The sequence below is a fragment of the Mastacembelus armatus genome, chromosome 21, assembly GCF_900324485.2.
Source record: "Mastacembelus armatus chromosome 21, fMasArm1.2, whole genome shotgun sequence".
Lineage (NCBI taxonomy): Eukaryota > Metazoa > Chordata > Actinopteri > Synbranchiformes > Mastacembelidae > Mastacembelus > Mastacembelus armatus.
Window position 1 is genome coordinate 9,457,890 of NC_046653.1, and position 20,649 is coordinate 9,478,538.

The 20,649-nt window shown below is 39.6% G+C and overlaps 1 protein-coding gene across 1 annotated transcript in view; it reads left to right on the top strand.

Annotated features, from left to right (window-relative positions):
* The first annotated feature begins 750 nt into the window (after window positions 1-750).
* Window positions 751-20,649, top strand: part of asic4a (acid-sensing (proton-gated) ion channel family member 4a) — a 69,540-nt gene continuing 49,641 nt past the window's right edge. Inside the window, exon 1 of the mRNA XM_026295747.1 lies at window positions 751-1,326. Within this exon, the coding sequence (XP_026151532.1) occupies window positions 751-1,326 (576 nt within the window). The remainder of the gene's footprint in view (window positions 1,327-20,649) is intronic.

Sequence of the window (20,649 nt, forward strand, 5' to 3'; positions counted from 1 at the left end):
TTTGTTGCAAAGACAAGATTGATTGCCATGAGGTGCCTCGTTCACTTCTCACACTCATTATTTTTTCAATTAGTCATTCTCTAGGGACCTTATTTGGGGTGGCATTAAAAAGCACTGACCCCTTGCGATTTACATCAAACACTGGATGTTTGGCAAGATAAGCCTTTGACATGAGCTTTATTCAGGTCAAAAAGTGAAAGCACCATCCAAACAAGTGGATTAAGCAGGAGGAGGGCTGTCTGTGGGAAGCATGTGGATGACCGGAGGAAGTTGTGACTCGTGCCAGTGAGGAGGAAATAATCACAACGTTAACCTTCTCATGAATTATTAAGTCCCCTGTGCCTTTTTTTAGCCTGACTCAAAATGCAGCATTTTCAGTTGTGGGTCTGAGGCAGTGTGGAAGGATGTTATTAATTTTTTTTTTTTTTAATTTCATTTGACAGCTGTATTACTGCTGATAAGCGAGACTGTGTGAGCTGATCAAGTAGTGAGACAAGCGTTCAGAGCAGAAGCAGCGCAGCAGCAGCGCTCTAGTCACTAGGAGCCGTGGCGGCAGAAGCAGCAGCAGCACCATCAGTCACAGCACAGGCAGCAGCGGCAGCAGCAGCAACAAACTCTCTCCCGTCTTTTTCTCTCTTTCTAAAGTTGTTTCCTGCTCCAAGGACAAAAGCAAAGGAAGTAAGAGGGAAGTAATCCAGGGCTGATAGCTGCCATCAAAAACAAAACCAAAACGCAGACCTGGCTGCCCCCATGCCTATCGAATTTGTTTGCAAAATCAAATTTGCAGAGGAGGATGAGAAGCAGAAAAGCAAGCAGGATGGGGACAAGGAGAGCCTGATCGAGGAGAGCTGCACACCTCCGGCCAAGGACTTGGCCGGATTTGCTAACTCCTGCTCCCTTCATGGGATTAACCACATCTTTGTCTCTGGTCGCCTGGGCATCCGGCAGACTCTCTGGGCTCTTGCCTTTTTGACTTCACTGGCACTGTTTCTGTACCAAGCAGCTAAGTGTGCCATCTCTTACCTGGAGCACCCTCATGTCACAGCACTGAATGAGGAGGCGACTCCGGAGATGGTTTTCCCTGCTGTTACCATCTGCAATATCAACCGCTTTCGCTTCTCTGCACTCACCGATGCTGACATCTACCACCTGGCTAACCTAACAGGTCTGCCCCCCAAAAACAGGGATGGGCACAAACCTACTGATTTAATGTATCCTGCTCCTGACATGCAGGACATCTTCAACAGGACAGGACATCAGTTAGAAGAGATGCTCATGAGCTGCAATTTCAGTGGACAGAACTGCTCAGTCGAGGACTTCACAGTGGTGAGTGAAAAAGTTTCTCAAAGTTCTGTCTTCACCTGACTTCTGTCATATTCCATTACTTCACTGTGATTTATTGGCTTTATCAAAACAACTTTTGTAAAAGTAAAGTTTTCACATTTTCAACAATCTGAGAAATCATATGTAGGTAACTTCATCTTGTTCATATAAAACTACATATAAGCATGAAAGGAGAATGAACACTTCAAGTCAAGAGGAACTGAAATTCTCTTTGTGCTTATACTCATCTCCAGGGGACATGTGGTTCCCACCATACGTTTCTGCATGCAAGATTCACAGCTTTCACTCAAGTCATTGAGCTGTATTCTCTTCGCTAAGTTCCGAGCAGCAACAGTGTTTCTCTCCAGCCGTGTGCTTCAGCCTTTACCAGAATCTGCTATGTCAAAGAACAAAGGCTGCTCCTGGAGAAAAAAACCTGAGAGCTGTCGTTTGTGGTTGTATACTTTCCAAGGCAAAGTGTGCTTTTAGCGCTGCCTCCAACTCCAGTAGCTCAGAGTGCATGGCAACAAAAATGTCATCGAAAATAGCCGGGTCGCATCTTCCTCTCCTTTCCATCTCTCCCTGTCGCTCCCCCTCTTACTGACATTGCAGAGCAGCTGCCTTTCTCTCTCTGAGCTCTTGTACCTTTCAGTAGGGAAGGACTAATGCTTCTTCAACGTTGTATTTCAGTCTCGCTGCTGTTAAGATTAAATATTTAAAGACAGACATACATGATTTTTGCATTAGCCAGATTGACTAAAAGGAATGAAACAATTTCCATGAGAGAGAAAGTGGTTGTGTGTATGTGTGTGCGTATGTGAAAGAGAGCAAGAGAGAGAGAGAGAGCGGAAGAGAGCGGAAGAGAAAGAGAGAGAGAGGGAGGGAGGGAGGGATCAGGTGAATGAGGGAGAGTTTGTGCCTGTGTTCTGTGCACTATTTATTAAAGGCACTGTCCTTGCCGGAGATGGATTTCCCCATCTCTCCTGCACGAATAGGAATATGCAATTGCTTTAGTGATGATAAAGTGTGGGTGTCAAGTCTTAATAGGATATGTTGAACATTGATATGCTCACCTTCCCTGAGACCTAAAGATTCTGTCTTATTACAGGGATGGCCCTACATTACTTTTGATGTACTAAATTAAAGCAAAGAAATAATGACATTTCACTGTTCTTCATTTGGTTTCTCTAACAGCATACCAAGGTATTTACATGCCTTTGTTGTCTTTAAGGCAGCCTCTCAATGGAGACATAACATCACCTGTGACTTGAAAAAGGATTTCCCTTTAAAAAATATTTCTCAGTTGTTCTATCAGGCAAAAGAAAATGTCATGCTCCTCAGGCGAGCTGAAAAGTTTGATGAAATTCAGTCTGAAGCAACAACATGACACTGAAAGTTTATAATGTACTTCTAGCATTTTTGATGGCTATGTCCTCTGACACTTTGACACTCAGTCCTCCCTGAGTACATTAATTAGCAGACAATTCTGACATCCAGGAAATGTCTGTCCCGTGTCAGCCGATGAAACGTCTGTAGCTCTCTGACACTGGGTAACTTCATCACAGATTAAGATCCTGTTGAAAGATCCCTAAGCTGCTGTTTCCTCTCTGTCGGCGATGTGATCTGCATTTTCAGGGGCTGTCACTTAGATTTGTTACAGGCTACTTGCTGCCTCTGAGCATGACAAATCACTTACTCGGAGTACTGGTGGGGAACACCACTGGAAGTGCACGAGGAGGAAGGACTGGGAGCTGTGGGACCAGGCAGGGGTTCCGAATGTAGAAGTAACAAAGTACAAATGAAACTCAGTTGTATGCCTTCACTTCTTCTTTGCATAAGTGTGTATTTTGGAACCACAAATCCCACATCATTTGTTACAGCGAGGAAACCAATATTAGAGGTGAAGTGTTATATATCACAAGCATGTGCAAATTCCTATGGACACATACATACGTCCCTACACACATGTCCATTATTCTTTGTGTTATCAGGCCCTCCTTCAGGATTGGCTTCTTGTAATGTCTTCTTTTTTTTTCTTGACTGATCATTTCGGGACCTCCAGGAGTTTTATTCTAACAACCGCTACATGGATGTGGAGCTCTTTGGAAAATTTACATGATGAAATATTGTGATAATTGTGATATGTTTTTTTGTAAACACTGTGTAGTATATCTCAGGTTTGTATTTTGTGTCATTCCATCTCTTATCTAATTGCTTGTAATTTAATTATTCATTAGATTAGTATGGTAAATTTGATGAAAACTTTAAGTGCCTAATTAAGTGCCTTATAAAATTCTTTCTATTTAAAATTCTTAAATATTGCAGAAAACCTTTAGCTGGGTTTTGTGCTTATACTGTTCAAAATGGTTATTTAAATGCAAGTCTCTGGGCCAGAACAACAATGTCTGGCTGCTCTAATTTACGGCAGGAAAATACATAATCACGTCACAGTGAAATTTGTTTTCCTCTTTCCAGCCTCGTGGACAGGGCTGATTATTTCATGTACGTAATAAGGCCATTCTTTATAATTAAAGATTACATTATTGACTTGGATTAATCACAGAAGATAAAGCTGATTCAACAAGCCATGAATAAATAGATTAATATTTTTCTTCCAGTCTAACTCTGAATAATTGTTCATCTATTGTGTGGTGCTGTCGCGGAGATGAGCAGCGAGCCCTTTGGCTTTTTTTAAACAGAGCTCTGAATTGGTTTGCTCTGACTCTCAGCTGTGTTTGCTGCTGCATTATCAGATTTTGCTCTCAGCAAGGACAGATCCCTTCTGCATATATTCATGGAGATAACTAAACAACTATAGGGTGGCATTCGAGGTGATCTATAAAAACCCGGGTTTAACGGGGACAACAGAAGAGCTCTCTGGCTGCAATCTGTCATCACACTCACTGAAGTCCCAGTTGTGCGCTTTATAGATAATTGAATGTTTAATAGTATAAGCCACAGATGATGTTCACCCCGATCCACTGTTCTAGCCTTCACAGTGCGGTGAAATCTCAAACCACATTAGGATAAATCAATACTGTAAAGAAATGGCGCAAAAGAGACATCATGATCTTAATGATTGGACTGCCCTTGTGTGGTTCATGAGGAAAAAATAATGGGTGTGCATGAAAAAATATAAATACAGCAAAATAGGAAAAAACAAAGGATGTCGTGATGGTGCTGTGCCACAGGTGTGCCATATGTTTAAACCTTGAAGACTTAGCATGTCGAGCAGAGCAGCATGTGAGTGTGTCGTGAGAATTTCAAATATAGGTTTTGTACCACTGTAAGACTTCACAGAGATGAGTCCTCAAAACTATAACATGTCTGACACGGTGCTTTAGCTTTATTTCTACTGGGAAACATGTTGAAGCATGCACAAGGGCACTAGGTGCAAGGTCGCACCACTTGTCAGTCTCTGATGTACTGAGTAAAATGTGGTTTTGGAGCTGACGCGAAGAAAAATAACTCCCATCCACACGCTTTCATTTCCAGTTTTATATTTGTGTGTATGTGTGTGTCTCTGTGTGTGCTGTGTACATGTGCAGATGACTGAGAATGACATCCACTTCCCTAGTGGATGCACACCCCTTAATAGTGCACCCACCCACCGACACGCACACTTACACACACACACACATTTCACACAGCTACCCGCCTTCCCCCTGGTGGAGAGCAAGGAGTGTGGGAGCGTGAAAGTGACTGGCTATCGGGACTGGCTTCGTCTCCAACAGCCTGTCAATTAGTCGTCTACAGTTCCACTGCTGTGGGTGTCCCTGCAGCCTAGCATGCTGTCTGATATCTGATCCACACACCCAACCCTGGAGGCCATCACTGAGCATTACACCACCACAACCCATAAACAATCTAATACAATCTAATACAGTCAATGTCTTTGCTTGACCTTTCCTCTTTTTTTTTTTTACCTGTATTGAAACATGAAAAAAAAAACAACTAAATTTAAAACACAAAAAAAACACATCTCTTATCTTGTTTCCACAATGAATACTAAAGGAGGACTGCTGATTTCACATCCCACTTTAGTCCCACTGCACTCCTTCCCCACCTTCTCCTCCTCCTCCTCCTGCGTATCACAGGAAGATGAATTACAGTGCAATTGGTCCGCTGCTCCTCCTGATATGTATCACCACTGACTAATCAGATGAAACCCACCTGTGACCAGCCACTGCATAACACCAATATGCAAACAGTTTATATTTGGGAAGATTTACCTTTTCTATCATTCCCTGAGCCGATTTTAACACTCCTCACTGTGCCACGGCTTGGAGTGCCTGGTTTGATGAGGAGAATCTGTGGGTAAGGGATGGCTTTTAACTCGACGATAAAGGCTTCCGCTGTTGTGGTACGGCTAAATCCCCTCCTCTAACCTCTGGGAGTCTTTTACTCACACAGACATTTGTCTCTTTCTGACAAGTCATACACCAAGCTGTTGGTAGTGTTAATGTGGCTGCACACACAAACACGCACACACACACACACACACACACACACACACATACACGAACATGTGTATTTAGAGTGTGTATTGTGAATAGAACGCTTCCCCATATAAACACACACAGGTTTCATCACAGATTGAGAGAGCTGGCTCGCAAGATTGATCATGACTCCTGACTGGGTACCCCTCCCTCTCAGGAGGATCAATACATCCTTCAGTCGGATTGCTTCCCTGCCCTTCCTACTCCAAGCCTAGTGTGACTAATTATCCTGTGCCTGTGTTTTGGGCCTAGTCTCAGCTGCATTTGTTAATGCTGCCAGAGTTGGTGAAGAATTTGATCTTTAGAACAAGATATCTGTTTGTTTTAGCGTATATCCAGCCCAAATCAATCAATATAGACTGTCTACCTTTTCTCTAAAGGGCGCTGAAATTATCAAGCAATACGAGATGACTCACAGCTTGGACTATGTGGGGATGGGGAGGAACTGAGCATTTTGATAAAGTGAAATAAAATCTAAAGTCAGAGCCAAAAGTCAAAATAGACGTTTTTCATATGGATTTCGATCGATGTCTTGTTATGTGAGAAAATTACATGTTCCTCAGAAACAGCTCTGTCTGAAATGGGATCCACCTAGTAAAGAGCAACAGGGGGTTTTCGATTAGATTTCCCAGAAATAAATAAAAACTCAAATAGTTTAATTTGAATTAGCTCTTACAAATTAAACAAGTATGTCTACATGCTGCAGGATTGTAGGGGTAAGTTAAGTTACATTTTACTTTTCTGCTTGATCTCCACATTGCACATTGCAGAGGTTCTTCACTTTCTAATATAATGTGGCATTTTCAAATTGAGTCTGTCCATATTAGGACTTTGAAAGGCTTCATTTGCAGCTACTCTGCTTCAGTGACCTCATCAGACAAGTACATCTCAACCCAACTAACACCACTGCCCACAATTTAATTAAGTTAATTAATATTTGGGAAAAGACATATGTCACTGTTTGAGCAAAGCTAATAAATGATTTAAGTAGTGAGTCTGCATTTTTCTTAAAAATATAGTTGACTCAAACAACATTTTTGTTAATGAAGTACTTTTGCATATCTGTCATAATAAGACCTTTTTTTAATTTTTTTTTTACAGTTTACAGTGATGATGAAGAGCATTCACCATGCAGATAGCTATGATTATGAAAGCCTTTGACCAAGCACAATTTCTATGCACTTTTCTTCTCAGCTGCCAAAGTGAGCTTTTTATTTTGTCATGTTTCCTCGTCTCTGAATACATTAGTGCAAATTCCTCTGAAAAATTAACCAAGCTTGCTTTTAGGCCACTGCCACATAATGGGCTTGTGCTTCTTTATTCCCCTCACTGGTAAGGTTTCATTACTTTGCAAGAGATAGCACATGCAGAAGGTGGACATAAAAATAGAGATGCCTTACAATGCAGTTAGCCTTATAATTTGTTAATCAAAACTAAACTACACTCTTGAAAACCCAATTTGTTTATTTAAATGAAAAAAAGCAGTAAAGTGTTTTTAAAATGATGATGAAAACTGAAATGCACGACGCAAAACAATGTCCTTCTGTTTTCATCTTTGTTTTAATGCTGTTTATTTAAATGCATGGGTCTAACTACAAGGAAACGAAACGTAGCAACACAAGGAGTTTTAAACTGGAGGTTTCCAATGAGGAAGCAATGCGTGGGATCATTTTGAGCACAGACCAGAAAGTGTCAAACTTTCATCTAGCCATTCATGCTTCGATTAAGCTGCTGCACAATACAACAGAGCTGTGGTGAATGTGTGTGTCAAACAAACAGTGTCGGCCAGTTTATGTTAAACACTCACCTTCAAAAAGTATAATGCTTCACCCACAGTTTATAATGCCCACTGATGTGCTGGTTTATTGTTGCTTCCAAATGGAGGTAAAGCTAAAAATACACCTCCTAATAAAAGTTAATTGAAATATACCAGAAACAGAAAATGGACACTGTCAAACCTCCTCCGTGTGGACGTTTCTGAGACCACAGCTTAACATCATGAGCACCTCACCATGTATTGCTTGGTGTTCCTGCTCACTGCATTCAGCCCCTGTGTATCTAATATTTTAAATAGATTTGAAATGTGGAGATCATGGCCACTGTGACTTGGATGGAAATGTCAGTCGGCTACAATTCAGCCGATGGAAATAGCATACAGCGCAAATGTCATAGTGAATATTTACCCCTGGCATAGTCTGAACACGAGGGCCTCGTCTGTCCGCTTGGCTGGACACTTGGCCCTTATTCTGAATTATGTCTAATGTCACACACTTGGCTGTGCCCCTTGCTGTTTTTTTTCAAGTTTGTAACCACACACATTTCAGATAATGTTGTATCAACAAACATGTTTTTTAACGTGCTTTTTGCGTGTTTTCTCCCTCTCTGGGCACATCACTATTGGCTACAGTTAATGCAAAGAGGGTTTGAACTATAGTGCATAAAGACTAAGGTGTCATGACAGGTGTGATATTTTGTCTCTATCTCTATTTATCGCTAATACCTGAGCAAGTCTTCCTGTATGATGTTTGGCGTACCTTATAGCTCCCTCTTGGGAAATGCATGCGATAATTTGCCAAATGGCCTTGAGGCTGGGTCAGCAGCAAATGCACCAAATGCATTTTTTCTCCCGTGTAATGTTCATAGCAATTGAAAATTCCTGACATTCTATATTACCCAATAATGTACACCCAACTTATGGAGCAATGTGCTCTGATAGAAAATACTGAATAATTCAAGCCAATGCCTTCCTAATGTCAGTAGCACCTAGTGGCCATCTCTAAGGCCATTTGCGGTGGAGGGACCCTCTCTTCATGTCTTTATGCTGTTTTGTAAAGCTGAGAGGAATCAATGGTGGACAAAAACCTTTACATATATAAAGCCACAGCACTGTTGTAGTTAACACCTAGCATCAGTCACAGTCCCTTTAATCACAGTAACCAACAAAATTAGAAGACATGTTCCTGGCCAGGGCATCCTGGTTATTCATTTGGCTACAGTTCTTACACACCAACATTGTAATTGCAATTACAGTAAAATCGCAGTTCATTTCTGTTGACTAAACTGCAGGTAGTACTTGTGATCTAGGTAGCACTGAACAAAGTTATAACAAGCACTATTATGACTTTATTTTATTTCTATGTGGATCAGATAGAAAACTCTAGTTGTTATTGCTTAGATCCTTGTCACAGTATTCTTTTTTTTTTTTTTTTTTTTTTTTTAAACCAGCAACATCTAAGCAAACTTCAATGGCTGCATAGTTGTCCACATATGGTAATGACAAAGTACTGGGAAGTCACATCTGGGAATGTTTTGCTATGCATTGACATTACAGTGTTACAGCTCAGCCCTGAACCTGCCTGAGCATTAGCTTCAGTCTGACAGCTTCACCGGTCTGAATCCTTAAGGTCCAAATTTAAAACTTCTAAGGTGATGAAACAATGATATTATGCACTTAAGAGTTTAAGTGGCAGATTAAACTGTTTGTTCACCAGCTGTTTGTTGCATTGCTTACAACTAGCTGCCAGCTATTTATCTGAAACTGATGTGAGGCTGTCACCTTTATGTAGGTGTCTATGTATCTTTTTCTTGCGCTGCAAAAAACACGGCCCACTCACTGTTTATCAAAGTTATATATCTTCTTCGACAAAGCCAACTTTGGCCAAGTGGTGATACTACAAACACCAGCATACAGAGAGTGTATTAACTGGACAACAGCCAAGATTTCTGCTCTGTGGTTTTGCCAGCTCACAGAACTAATATTAAAATAAACTTTCCATGACTGTTTTTCACAAATTTTCATTACAATCTGTAAAGACTGACTTACTTAAATTGTGATTACGGTGCTCATTGGAAAATTGGATTTAGACAAAAACAAGCATTAAACATTAGTGCCTATAGTTTAAGTGCAACCTGGTTTCAACCCATCTGCCTCGAGACTTATTCTCTGTCTCTTTTGTTTCTGTCGTTACAATAATCAATTTGTTTTTTCTGTAAGAACTTTTGCAAATTCACACCTTAGAAACTGACACAGACTGTAAATCTAGAGCATTATGTACTCTAAGCATAAACAGAAGCAACTACCCAACAATACAATAACCTCCCATTCACGGGCTCCTTCTCTCCTTCCTCTCAGACGAAGGTATGTTCACGTCTTGTTTTTAGTAACCTGTGCACAGTAAATCTTTCACCTGATAATGGCAGCGCTGTCCACGTTGACAAAACAGTTGACCTTCAGGTGCAGCGGAGTGTCATTTGATTTAGCACACCCAGTTTGATTTGCCACCACTCATTTTGTCATCCAAGCATTTCATTTCAGTTAGGGAGTGTCGGGTAAATGCATAACAGGGTCATGAGCACACTTAAAGGAACAGAAGCACACGCATCAGGATTTCTAATATCATTTGGACATAGCATTTACAAAGATGTTAACATATCTGTATGTGTGCATATATGTAACTGTAAATGTTATGAAAATACATGCATATCTATTGCATGGTATTCTTTAGCTTTTATACCAGTACTTTTGGTCAAATAAGTCTGAGGCATCTCATTCGCTTTTTCTCTGCATGACAGAGATACTAGATTACAAATCTCCAAACTGGCATTCATGCTGAAAACCATGATTTTATCCAAAATGACAGTGAGGGAAGCCATGATGCACTGAGGTCTTGAAACATTAAAGATGATACCATGGCAGGATTTATTATTATACATGTATAATGCAATGTTTAGTTTATATTTAGAAGACCCACTGCCTTCTCTTCTCATCTCATTTTTTGCTTAATTTGTGTTTTTCCCTCAGTTAGCCCAGTAGCTTTTTGTCCAGTGTATCATCTGTCAAGCTGTGTTTACCTACATTCCTCATGTCTCCTGTCACATGATCCTCACTGAGTCACTGTTAGGCGTGTTTGTTTAAACAAGCGTGCAACTGTAGTCATGTTCCCCAATGGTGTTGTCAAGATTAATTCCGTGTTTTCCTAATGCATGCTAATGAGAAAGTTGTGTGCATTTGATTGTCAATAACGTGAAATACAGCCCTGCTCCCTAAATGCTGGCTCCGTTCAATAACCTATTAAAGTTGAATCACAGATAACTTGGCGTGCATCAGGAAAGCAATCTGAAATTTGTGCTGACATTGATCCTGCAGGAAGGAGACCTATTGCTCCGATTAACACTGTTGCCCCAGGAGAGGAGTCCCTGGGCCATTAATAGCCCACTGTCCTGGATTTTTCTTAGACCATATAAAGTGCTTTTATTTATGAGACACATATAGGTAAAGCATCGTGGGCAGAGTAAAATAGTGCCAATCTTTTAAACTGTCTCTTGGAGCTGTGTTGTTGATCAGTATCCATCATTTCCAGGTAATAATGTAGCCCATACTATTTTTGACATGCTAATGTGGAATGATTTGGAGAGTACTGTACTGTGCTGCAATTAGCACTCTGGTGCACATAGAAAGCCCCTGGCCATCCCTCTTAATCATGACCCCAGTTTACAGAGAGAACCCACAAAACAGAACCAAAGTCCTATTAGATAATAGAAACTGTGCACTTACAGCAGCTAGTGTTGCACCATAAGACCTACTGTATGTGCTAAGAATACTGTTCCCAAAGTCATAATGTTAGTTTGGAAATTGATCTGCATCTAAAGTTAACAAATGATGTTCTTAATATGCAGTAAAAGTAGTGTTACAAAACATTCCTGACAGTTCAAACATTTTGTAGTCATTATCATGTACAGTTTAGACCATAAGTATGTGACCAGTGACACATTTTTTTCTTCAGGCTGTGTGCTTCAGCCCATTCAATTTGAAATAAACTATTGGATACTACATTAAAGTGCCAAGTCACAGCTCTAACTTAAGTATGTGCCCAAAGTTTAGGAGTTCAAAAGTACATCGATCTTCCCTGGTGATGCCCTCCCAGGCCTTTAGCCACCTTCATATGTTGCTTGTTGTCTTTGTCTTTATTCTGGTCTTTAACAAGTAGAGGATATTCCACCGCTTCGCCCTGAAAAGCTGAGGGTAGTTTGGTAGATGTATGTTCAGGATCATAGTCCTGCTGCATGACGATTTGTTGTCCAGTGGGTTTCGATGCATTTGGCTGAATCTGAGCACACAGACTGTTCTGTGTACCTCTGCATTCATTATGTTGCCTCTGACAACATCAATAAATGTCAGATTGCTATTGGCAGCCATACGTTGCCAAACCATAGAAGAACCAGCACCATATTTGACAGAAAAGATTACATGCTTTGGGGCATGAACTTTTGCCTTTTTTTCCTTCACACTTTCCTCTTTTCATCATCTATAATTTGGATGGAGGTTGATCTTTGTTTCATCAGTCCATAGAACTTTTTCCAGGACTCCACTAGGACCAGAATCTTTCTGAATGCTTTTGTGAAGCGCAGCCTAGCTTTTGTGTTTTTAGCCTTAGCAGGATTTTGCATCTTGTGCCGAGTCTTTTGTGGTTCCATTTGCCATTTTCACCTATACCCAGCTATTGATTGTGACAAACCAACTACCTTTGATATCTCTCTAATAGATTTTTGTTCTCTTTTTTTTTAACCTCATCTCCTGTACTTGCATTATCACCTCTTTGATCGTCATATAAATAACTTATTTGTGCATTATTTTCTATAAATATTAAATGTGATGATTTTGTTATACTCCATGGCCAAGTACATTTAACTCTTGCATATGCCACCGTTACATGCCACTGACACTAGGTGTTAAAATTGATATATATCATTTGTTAAGTAAACCAGATTTTATTTATTTATGTTTTGTGATCTCAAAGAAATGCCATTTGTGGTGCCCTTAACACCAAGCTGAACATTTGAAGATTTGAAGTTAGAAGGTTTGAATTCCTAGTTACTTTCTTGCATTTTGGGTGTCATCTCCGAACCAGCTAATGGGTGTCTTGACACATTTTAAACTGTGCACAAGAACATCTGTAAAATGCCACGGACCCTTTCTAAGCGTGCCAATTATTTGAATACCAGATGTCTGTGTGCCGCTGTAGTTTAATGCCAACTCATGGGAGGCTACTATAATTAGAGCCACTCAAAAAGTGATTGTCTGATCTTACAACTAAATGAAAAGCATATAACATGCATCATGGCTGGAGAAGACAAATAGCTAATTCATTAAACAACCCCCAGGGAAGTTGGGGACTGAAAATAACGAATCTTTTCAAAATTGCAGTCTCATCCATTTAATTATAAACGCTGTGATAAGGGCATCTTCTTAGAATAAATATGACCAGTAATGAAGTATGGCATTGCTGTTTACGCATGTCCTTGACATTCACTTTGAGAATAAGGAAAGGGGGTAATGGCATCCTTCTAAACAGATCTTGAAAGTCCATGTGAAGGGATAAATGTCAGTGGGCTTCAGTCACAAATCACTGTCCTTTCTTCTTTTTCTCTGACCTTCACTTTGTCTGCTCTAAAGAGAATTAGCAGGGTATTAATAAATAATTGGTATGTATACTATGATAAAAGTGATCCCCAGAGACAGACTGAATATGTCTTCAATAAAAGCATGCCCTTAAACTGACAATTAATTAGTGCTTTTAGGTAATGATAAATAATTAATTTTCATGACATTGAGGGACTTCTGGGACATTGTGACAACTGGATAAATTACCAAGCTTCACCGATAAGCAGAGTAAGCTTGAGACCGCAGCCCACACCACTTAAATCCACTATGTATTTAAATATCACTATAATCTAATTGCTGTTATCATATCTCTCTTGGCAAAAGCTTTGCCTAAGGAAACCATTTGGCTGCTCCAGTGGAAGTGTACTGTGAACAGATCAATAGATGCAGTGTGCATGATTATGTTACGATTATACACAGGAGAGAGCCTTGTAAAGCCCAGAGAAACGTGATTTGAAGAGAGGTGGCACACCTCTTGGCACAGTTCCTTCAGCTGAAAAAGCTCAGTGGGAAACAGAGCGGTCAGTGAGATTGGCTGTAGCTCTGCTTTAGGACCAGCTGGCTCGAGAACAGAATTAGAGCCTCCCCCCTTGTTTCCACCTGCCGTATGCTGCTCAAGTGTTCCAAATCAAGCCATTATTTGCTTCATTTCCTTGCTGTCTAACTCAGCTTGCAAGTAAGTCAGCTGCTGGCCCCTATAGCATGACATCTAAAGGAAATCTTATGGTGACAGAGAAGAAGTCACACTTATTCAACCATTACATTCCAGATGATTACAATGGGGGAAAAAGCAAAATATCAGTATGTGAATTTTGGCTTTTTAAATATCCTTTCTCCCTGACCACAACAAAGGTGGTTTTCTTTTGTGCATCTCTGAATAATTGAACTCACCACACTGAGAATTGAGTTATGATGTGGAAAATAAATCTGAACTGATCCTCACAGAGCTTATGATGATACTCAGAAGAGGTCACCTTTAACTGTGCCTCTTTCTAAGGCAGGTTATGCAACACTCTGGCCTGATCTCACCAGGCATCGGCTGTGTACAGAGTAGATGCCACTGAATAAATAAAACCCTCACCCTTCCAAACACCAGCGTAAGATGCCAGGATTAGCATCTCATTAGACAGTACTTGCGCTGGAGGTTTGTGGACAAAGCAGCGAGAAACAAAACTAAAGAGGGACTGTTCGAAGTCCTTTGCCTGTGTGTGTAAGGGATTTAGATTTTTGCAATGCATGAAGAGTTGCAATGTAAATGAGTGAGCAGCCTTATTTTTTTTATTGGGAAAGAAACCTTTTTGTGGACAATGTAAGCTTGTTTTGATCATGATCAATTACTCTGTTACAAAAGCTGCATATTAAGACAAAATCCATCCTTGTCAGTCTCTGAAAGTGTAACATCATTGCTAAAATCCATGCACACAAGAAGATAGTTTAATCTAGACAATACTTGCACTGAAAAACTTGGTGACAGTTTGCTTCTGAGACAAATTGGCCTCAGCAAAAGTGTCTCCTGCTGGTGGCCAGTCTGTGTTATCTGTGCCATGAACATGCAATTTCCCCTTGATTGTGCTCCCCATGGATAAGTAAACACATTCAGCAGAGCAGTAAACTACAAAAGACAAGAGCTCAAAAGACAGTGGTAATAATCTGCCTGAAGAGACAAATTCAAACCCTAATTTACAGAGATTCAGAAAATTTTAGATATTCAGATTGTCAAACTGCAGTAAACAAGTGGTCATCTGTGGAATATGTGATTATTAAGATAAAACCCAAATGTCAGTTTGTTCTTCCTACATGTCTCCAAAATATGAAGCAAAACCTTTATGGCCACACTGATTTCCTAGATGTCTTTGGGAGATGTACCTTACCTGGCTGATGATAATAAAATATGAAACACCCACACTTCCTGGACAATACATACTATCCCGTACCACCAGCTCAGTTTAGTCATAAAAACAGTGCTTTGCAGCATTGCATGGCTGGTTAGTGTTGCAGACTTGCATAAAACAAATTTAGGAAAGCGGGTTATTGTTGGTATATTAAAGCCATAGCCAAAGTGTGTGCTTCAGAACTACAGCACTGTCATTCCCATATGGATTATGAAACATATTTCCATATCGAAGGTGAAATGATCTCCCTGTCATAAGCAGTAAGTGGCAGAGTTGTGTTTACCTCTGGCTGTTGATAGTAGCACAATCTTGCCACAATGTCTTACCTTACAATGTCATATAGGCAGGCTGAAATTAAGTTTTTAGTTCACTGCCATGATCTGTAAACTAAAAATTACCTGCCAAAAATACTACGTCTTATCAGCGAATACATATATACATACATATATATATATGTGTGTGTGTATATATATATGTGTGTATATATATATATATATATATATATATATATATATATATATATATGTTATATTTCAGTTAATACCAATTCACATGTTCATTTAAGTCATTTATTTTGCCTTAATCTATGTGTGTCAGGCCTGTTATGTACAGAATTCACTGTGCAAAACAAAGGAGACACAAAATTTGGCTTTGAGTCGTTTTGAAATGTTTCATGAGTGAATTTCATTTATTTGACAGCCTATTAAAGGTTAAGCTGATACAAAAGGGCAAACATGGCATAGATGTAAACAAAAACACAAAAAACAATTGTAGCAGAAATGGTCTATGTGCAGTGTTTGTGCTGCTAAAATAATGTGTTGCTTTATTTAAAAATTAAATAAATTAAATTAAATAAAAAGGGGAACAGGTTTCTGTTTGAAGATACAGCTGAACTCACTCACTTACACAGTCATTGTTTTTAATGAAGCCCACAATTTGACTTTATTATGAGTACTAACAAACGCACTGAAACTTTGGCATGGAAGATGGTCAATGCTGAATAAATCTTAGAAAGAGATGTGGTGGGTCAGAGAAACTCGTATGGGTTGTTTTGAAAATGAACACAACCCAAAAATGCCCTATTTTGTTTGGGTGACCAAAACAACTTAATCAGTGGGTTTTTTTTTCTTTCTTTCTGCTTCTCTGTGTGTGTGTGTATGATCTGTCACCCCAGTGACGTAGGCTGTGATTAAGGAAAAAAAGTTTTGTAGTTAAGTAGTTAGACTAACTGAAGCCGGTTTTTTGCTTGGTATAAAATCTCCTTCCATTTTTGCCACTTAATATAATCATCCTGTGTGTTATTCAAAAAAAAAATTAACCAATAAAATGATGATGGTTTTCTTTTCCAAAAAAAAAAGGAAAGCTAATTAAGCCATATCATCATTCGTCTCATCCGCTGCTCCCATCAGTGGTCCAACAACATCAGCTGTCCTGTGTCCTGTCTGCTGTCAGGCCTATCAAATGTGTGAATCTTGTTAATGCTGTCATTCAACTGTTTTGTCTGTTTTCACCCTGGAATAATTAGTGTTGAATCTGAGCATACTTAAAATGTTCAAAGAAGGAAAACACTGAAAGGCAGAACTCAGTCACTACAGTATTGTTGTGTTTATGGACAGACTTATGAAGGAGGAGATCCATCCATGTGTAAAACTGGATATAATTGCCATTTTAGATAGAAATCAGTGAAGTCTTCAGCCTCCTACCTGAAACCGCTGTATCCCACTGAATCACTTTTATTAGCTAATATCAGATGTGTGCAGTTGATGATGGAGCTTGTTTACGCAGATGGCATTAGTAAAGATGATTTTACTTGGGAAATGTATTCTTCTTGTAATTTAAAAGGAAAGAGAAAGGGCATGATCATATGATGGAAAAGAGGTGGGAGGCACTATCACCCTCTCCTGAGGCCAGTCATGTAATTTCTTTTTTAGATTCACAGGCACAGAGAAAAATTATCAAACAGAGCAGAAGTGAAACCAGAAAGCTGCAGTTGCTCAGCACCACCAGCCAGTGGAAAAACAGAAGTTTAAATGCTACAGCTTTGTGCAGACTGAATAATGAAAAGCTACTCAGCCGCTGTCTTGCTTTGATGTAACTGGCGTACAGTGAGCGGAGACCAGCAGGGACAACATGTGAGAACAGGAGCATTCAACATGGCATTTTTTTTTTCTATTACCAGACAGTAATATATCCACCAGTTAATTTTTTTGAGCCACAATTGTCCATACTAGTCTTCTAGACAATTACCAAACTAGCAGATTTCTGTCTTAGATGAAAAACGCAACAGCACAGCGTTGACCTTAATTAATTCGTACTTTTTTGATATTATGTCATGAACTGGTACTGGTAAAGTAAGAGTTTCCATTTAACTGACAAACCCCACTGGAGGAACCTAGTGACATAAAATAGTTCACTAAAATTAAAACGTGATCATCTGTATCTACCCAAACTACTTAAAAGACCATGATGTGATATTTTGCACCCTTCCAAATGTTGGCATTATTGTACCTTAAATGTATTCTGTAAATTTTCCATGCATATCACATACTGTAATTTCCTTTACATCGATTTTACAGTATCATGAGAAAACGCATATGTGTCATTGCAATTGTGGGTATTCGGTTTGCTGCAGGGAATGTGATTAAACAATTTTAACAACCTCTGGTAACTCCTTCTGTGAAATATTGATAAGTCTGTCTGGGAACTACTACTCCAACAGTCTCCCTATGCTGGTAAACGTAAGATCATTTGATCACCCACCTCAGAGACATCCATAGCAGTGATTTACTCCCTGTATTTTATTTTATATTTTATCCAGCTGATCATCTATCTCAGACTGGCACGCGGAGCCTGGATTTTCCACCCGTATTCAGTCTTCGAGATTACAACAGGTTCAGCAGCCTGTCCACCGCCCACCACTCAGCTGAAGCCTTTTGTGGGGCCTGTGGGATGTGACTCAGTGCCGATGATCCTGAGATGTTGCTGGAGGTTTAATCCCCATGCTGTGAGAAATGAGGTTCTGCTGCTCTCCCTCTTGCTCCTGCAACTTTGATCAAGCCCTAATGTGATTAGGCAGTGACCCTGACATGACTGGTCTAGGAACTTGTCAAAGAAGTGAGGGGGGAGGGAAGAGGTGGGGTGGGATGGGAGAAGCGTCTGATCTGACCAGTAAACCAGGAGAAGAAAGGAATTATTCTGACGGTGTCTTTACTCTGCTGCTGCTCTGCCTTGTGGGTAATAAAGGTTTCATGTATTCGTTTTACCCTGGCAAAAATTGCAATCCATAATGACCTGACATTTCTTTTTTAAAACTAGCCAAGAGGCTCATGATTTGAATGTTAACCAAGGCTCTAGTTGATGTAAGGATGCATTCTACCGTGAGGCAACTTTCAATTCCTCACAGGTACTGTAAGTCTTCATGGTAAATTAATAGAAATCTTCCGCTGCTTGTTTTGTAGAGCAAAATGCACATTCCATCATTGCAGTAGATCTGCATGAATAACAGTCTAAAACATATTTCAGTTATTCATGTGAAATAGGGCATGCAGTGTACCCCTAACAGAAACCCCTTTGTTCAGAGTCGTGCACTGAGCCTGTTTACTGTGTCGTGTACTGGACTCCTCCCGTATGTGCTGCACATTATTTCTTGCCGTCAACTCGCTGATGATGTGTGGGGTGAAACGTAGTGCCTTAACTTCAGAGGCCAAATGTGTCAAGTCTCGATATATTAACTTCACTCTAATGGAGTTTATCAGCCATAGTGCAGAAAGTCATGGAGATTAGAGTGAGAGGGAGTGGATCTTTGATTATTTTTGCATTCTGTTCAGTTCCTTGCACCATGAGAGCAGTTGCTTGAGGATATTTAAAATGCTTTTTGGACTCTCTTGAATATGGCATTATACGTCATTTTCAGGTACCTGCATTTTGTCTGCTGGTACAGAGTGATTCAAAGTTCCTGTATGCTTGGTCTCTATATCAACCCAAGATTTCCCTAATAATATTTGATCATTTCAAGTCATATGCAAATGGGAATACTCAAGTACAAAATTGTATGGCATAAAAAAAATTACAGAAAATAATCTTCCTGTATTGACTACGCTTTTTTCACATTTTCTAAATGTTTTCATGTATAAATATTTCATGTCACATGCTAGCTTGAATATCCAACTATGCATTGTGTATTCTTTTCTTGCTTTGGCAATCCAAAAGGGGCAATGTCAGGGAAGAGACAGAATGTGAAAGATGTCCTGTACAATTGGCAGTGAGATGGAAAAAGATGCTGCACCACAAGGGATCCGTTGCCATTAGGCTAGAATGAGGGAGCTGGTATAGCATGGAAATGGGCTGATTTACAGACATGATGGTTCCTTGGATTGAGAAAAAATGTGGCAAATCGCTCACACTGTTTATTGCATTTAGCACTTATTTTTGACCAAACATCAGTAGAGTAAGCAGTTGTTTATTATTCATTGACAGGCATTTAAAACGTGAATGCTAACAAAGCCAGGTAATATACCAAACACATAACCATTACACTATTTAATGAAGTTTGAGTCACAGCCAGCACAGTGTGACTCACTTTAACATCAGGGCTTGGTTCACTTCAGTTTAAATCTTATCATGGTAAATCTATGACTCATATACAGACTTTTTAACTGCAATCAATTTAACAATGACAGCAACACTTAAGTTATCATGTAAAGCCACTGTATCCTTTGGACTTATTGAGGTTTAGTAGCCTTAAATTGGGTGATGAGAAAGTTACTTAATTAGAGAAGAAAAGCTTGTGTAAAAAAAAATCAGATGTATAACTCTATTGATCAACTACTCAGCTAATTCTACAGACACTGTAATGGTTATTTTTGTATTGGAGTGGAACATTTCTGTAAATGTTTCTGTTTATCTGATGGTGTAAAGAAAAGAAATAAATGAGCAGCTGTTAGTGGAGGTTAAGTTAGTAAACCTGCATATCCTACATATGCAGATTTTTCATTTCATTGTGAATGCAGAAATGTCAAAACATCCCCAAACGTATATCATGTAATGTATTTATATTTAGTGTAGTGGTAGATGACCCACAGTCTGTGCAACGATTTCAGGAAGTAAGAAATTCTTTATTTTCATAGCAGGCATCAGGGCAAAATACAGAGCACAAAGTTAGAGTTTGCATTTTGACAAAAGCTTGGAAATTCTCCTTTTGCTCCATTAGCTCGGACCATGCTACAACAGAGCGCTCACTAGGCACTGGCACCACAGAGACACTGCCTGCCTCGCTGCCTTTGGAGTCATTCCACATTCAACAGCATCATTTGAGGCTGTGTAGGAACATAAACTAACACACGTGTCTGTGTGGTGGCCTTGATAGATCAAGCAATAAATATACCATTTGAGCGAGGTTCATTTATTTGCCTCTTCTATCTTAGAATAGTTTTTTTTTTTTTTTCTGGTTGGTAAATGTAAGGACTGTGAACTCAATTATAATAAATATCATTTG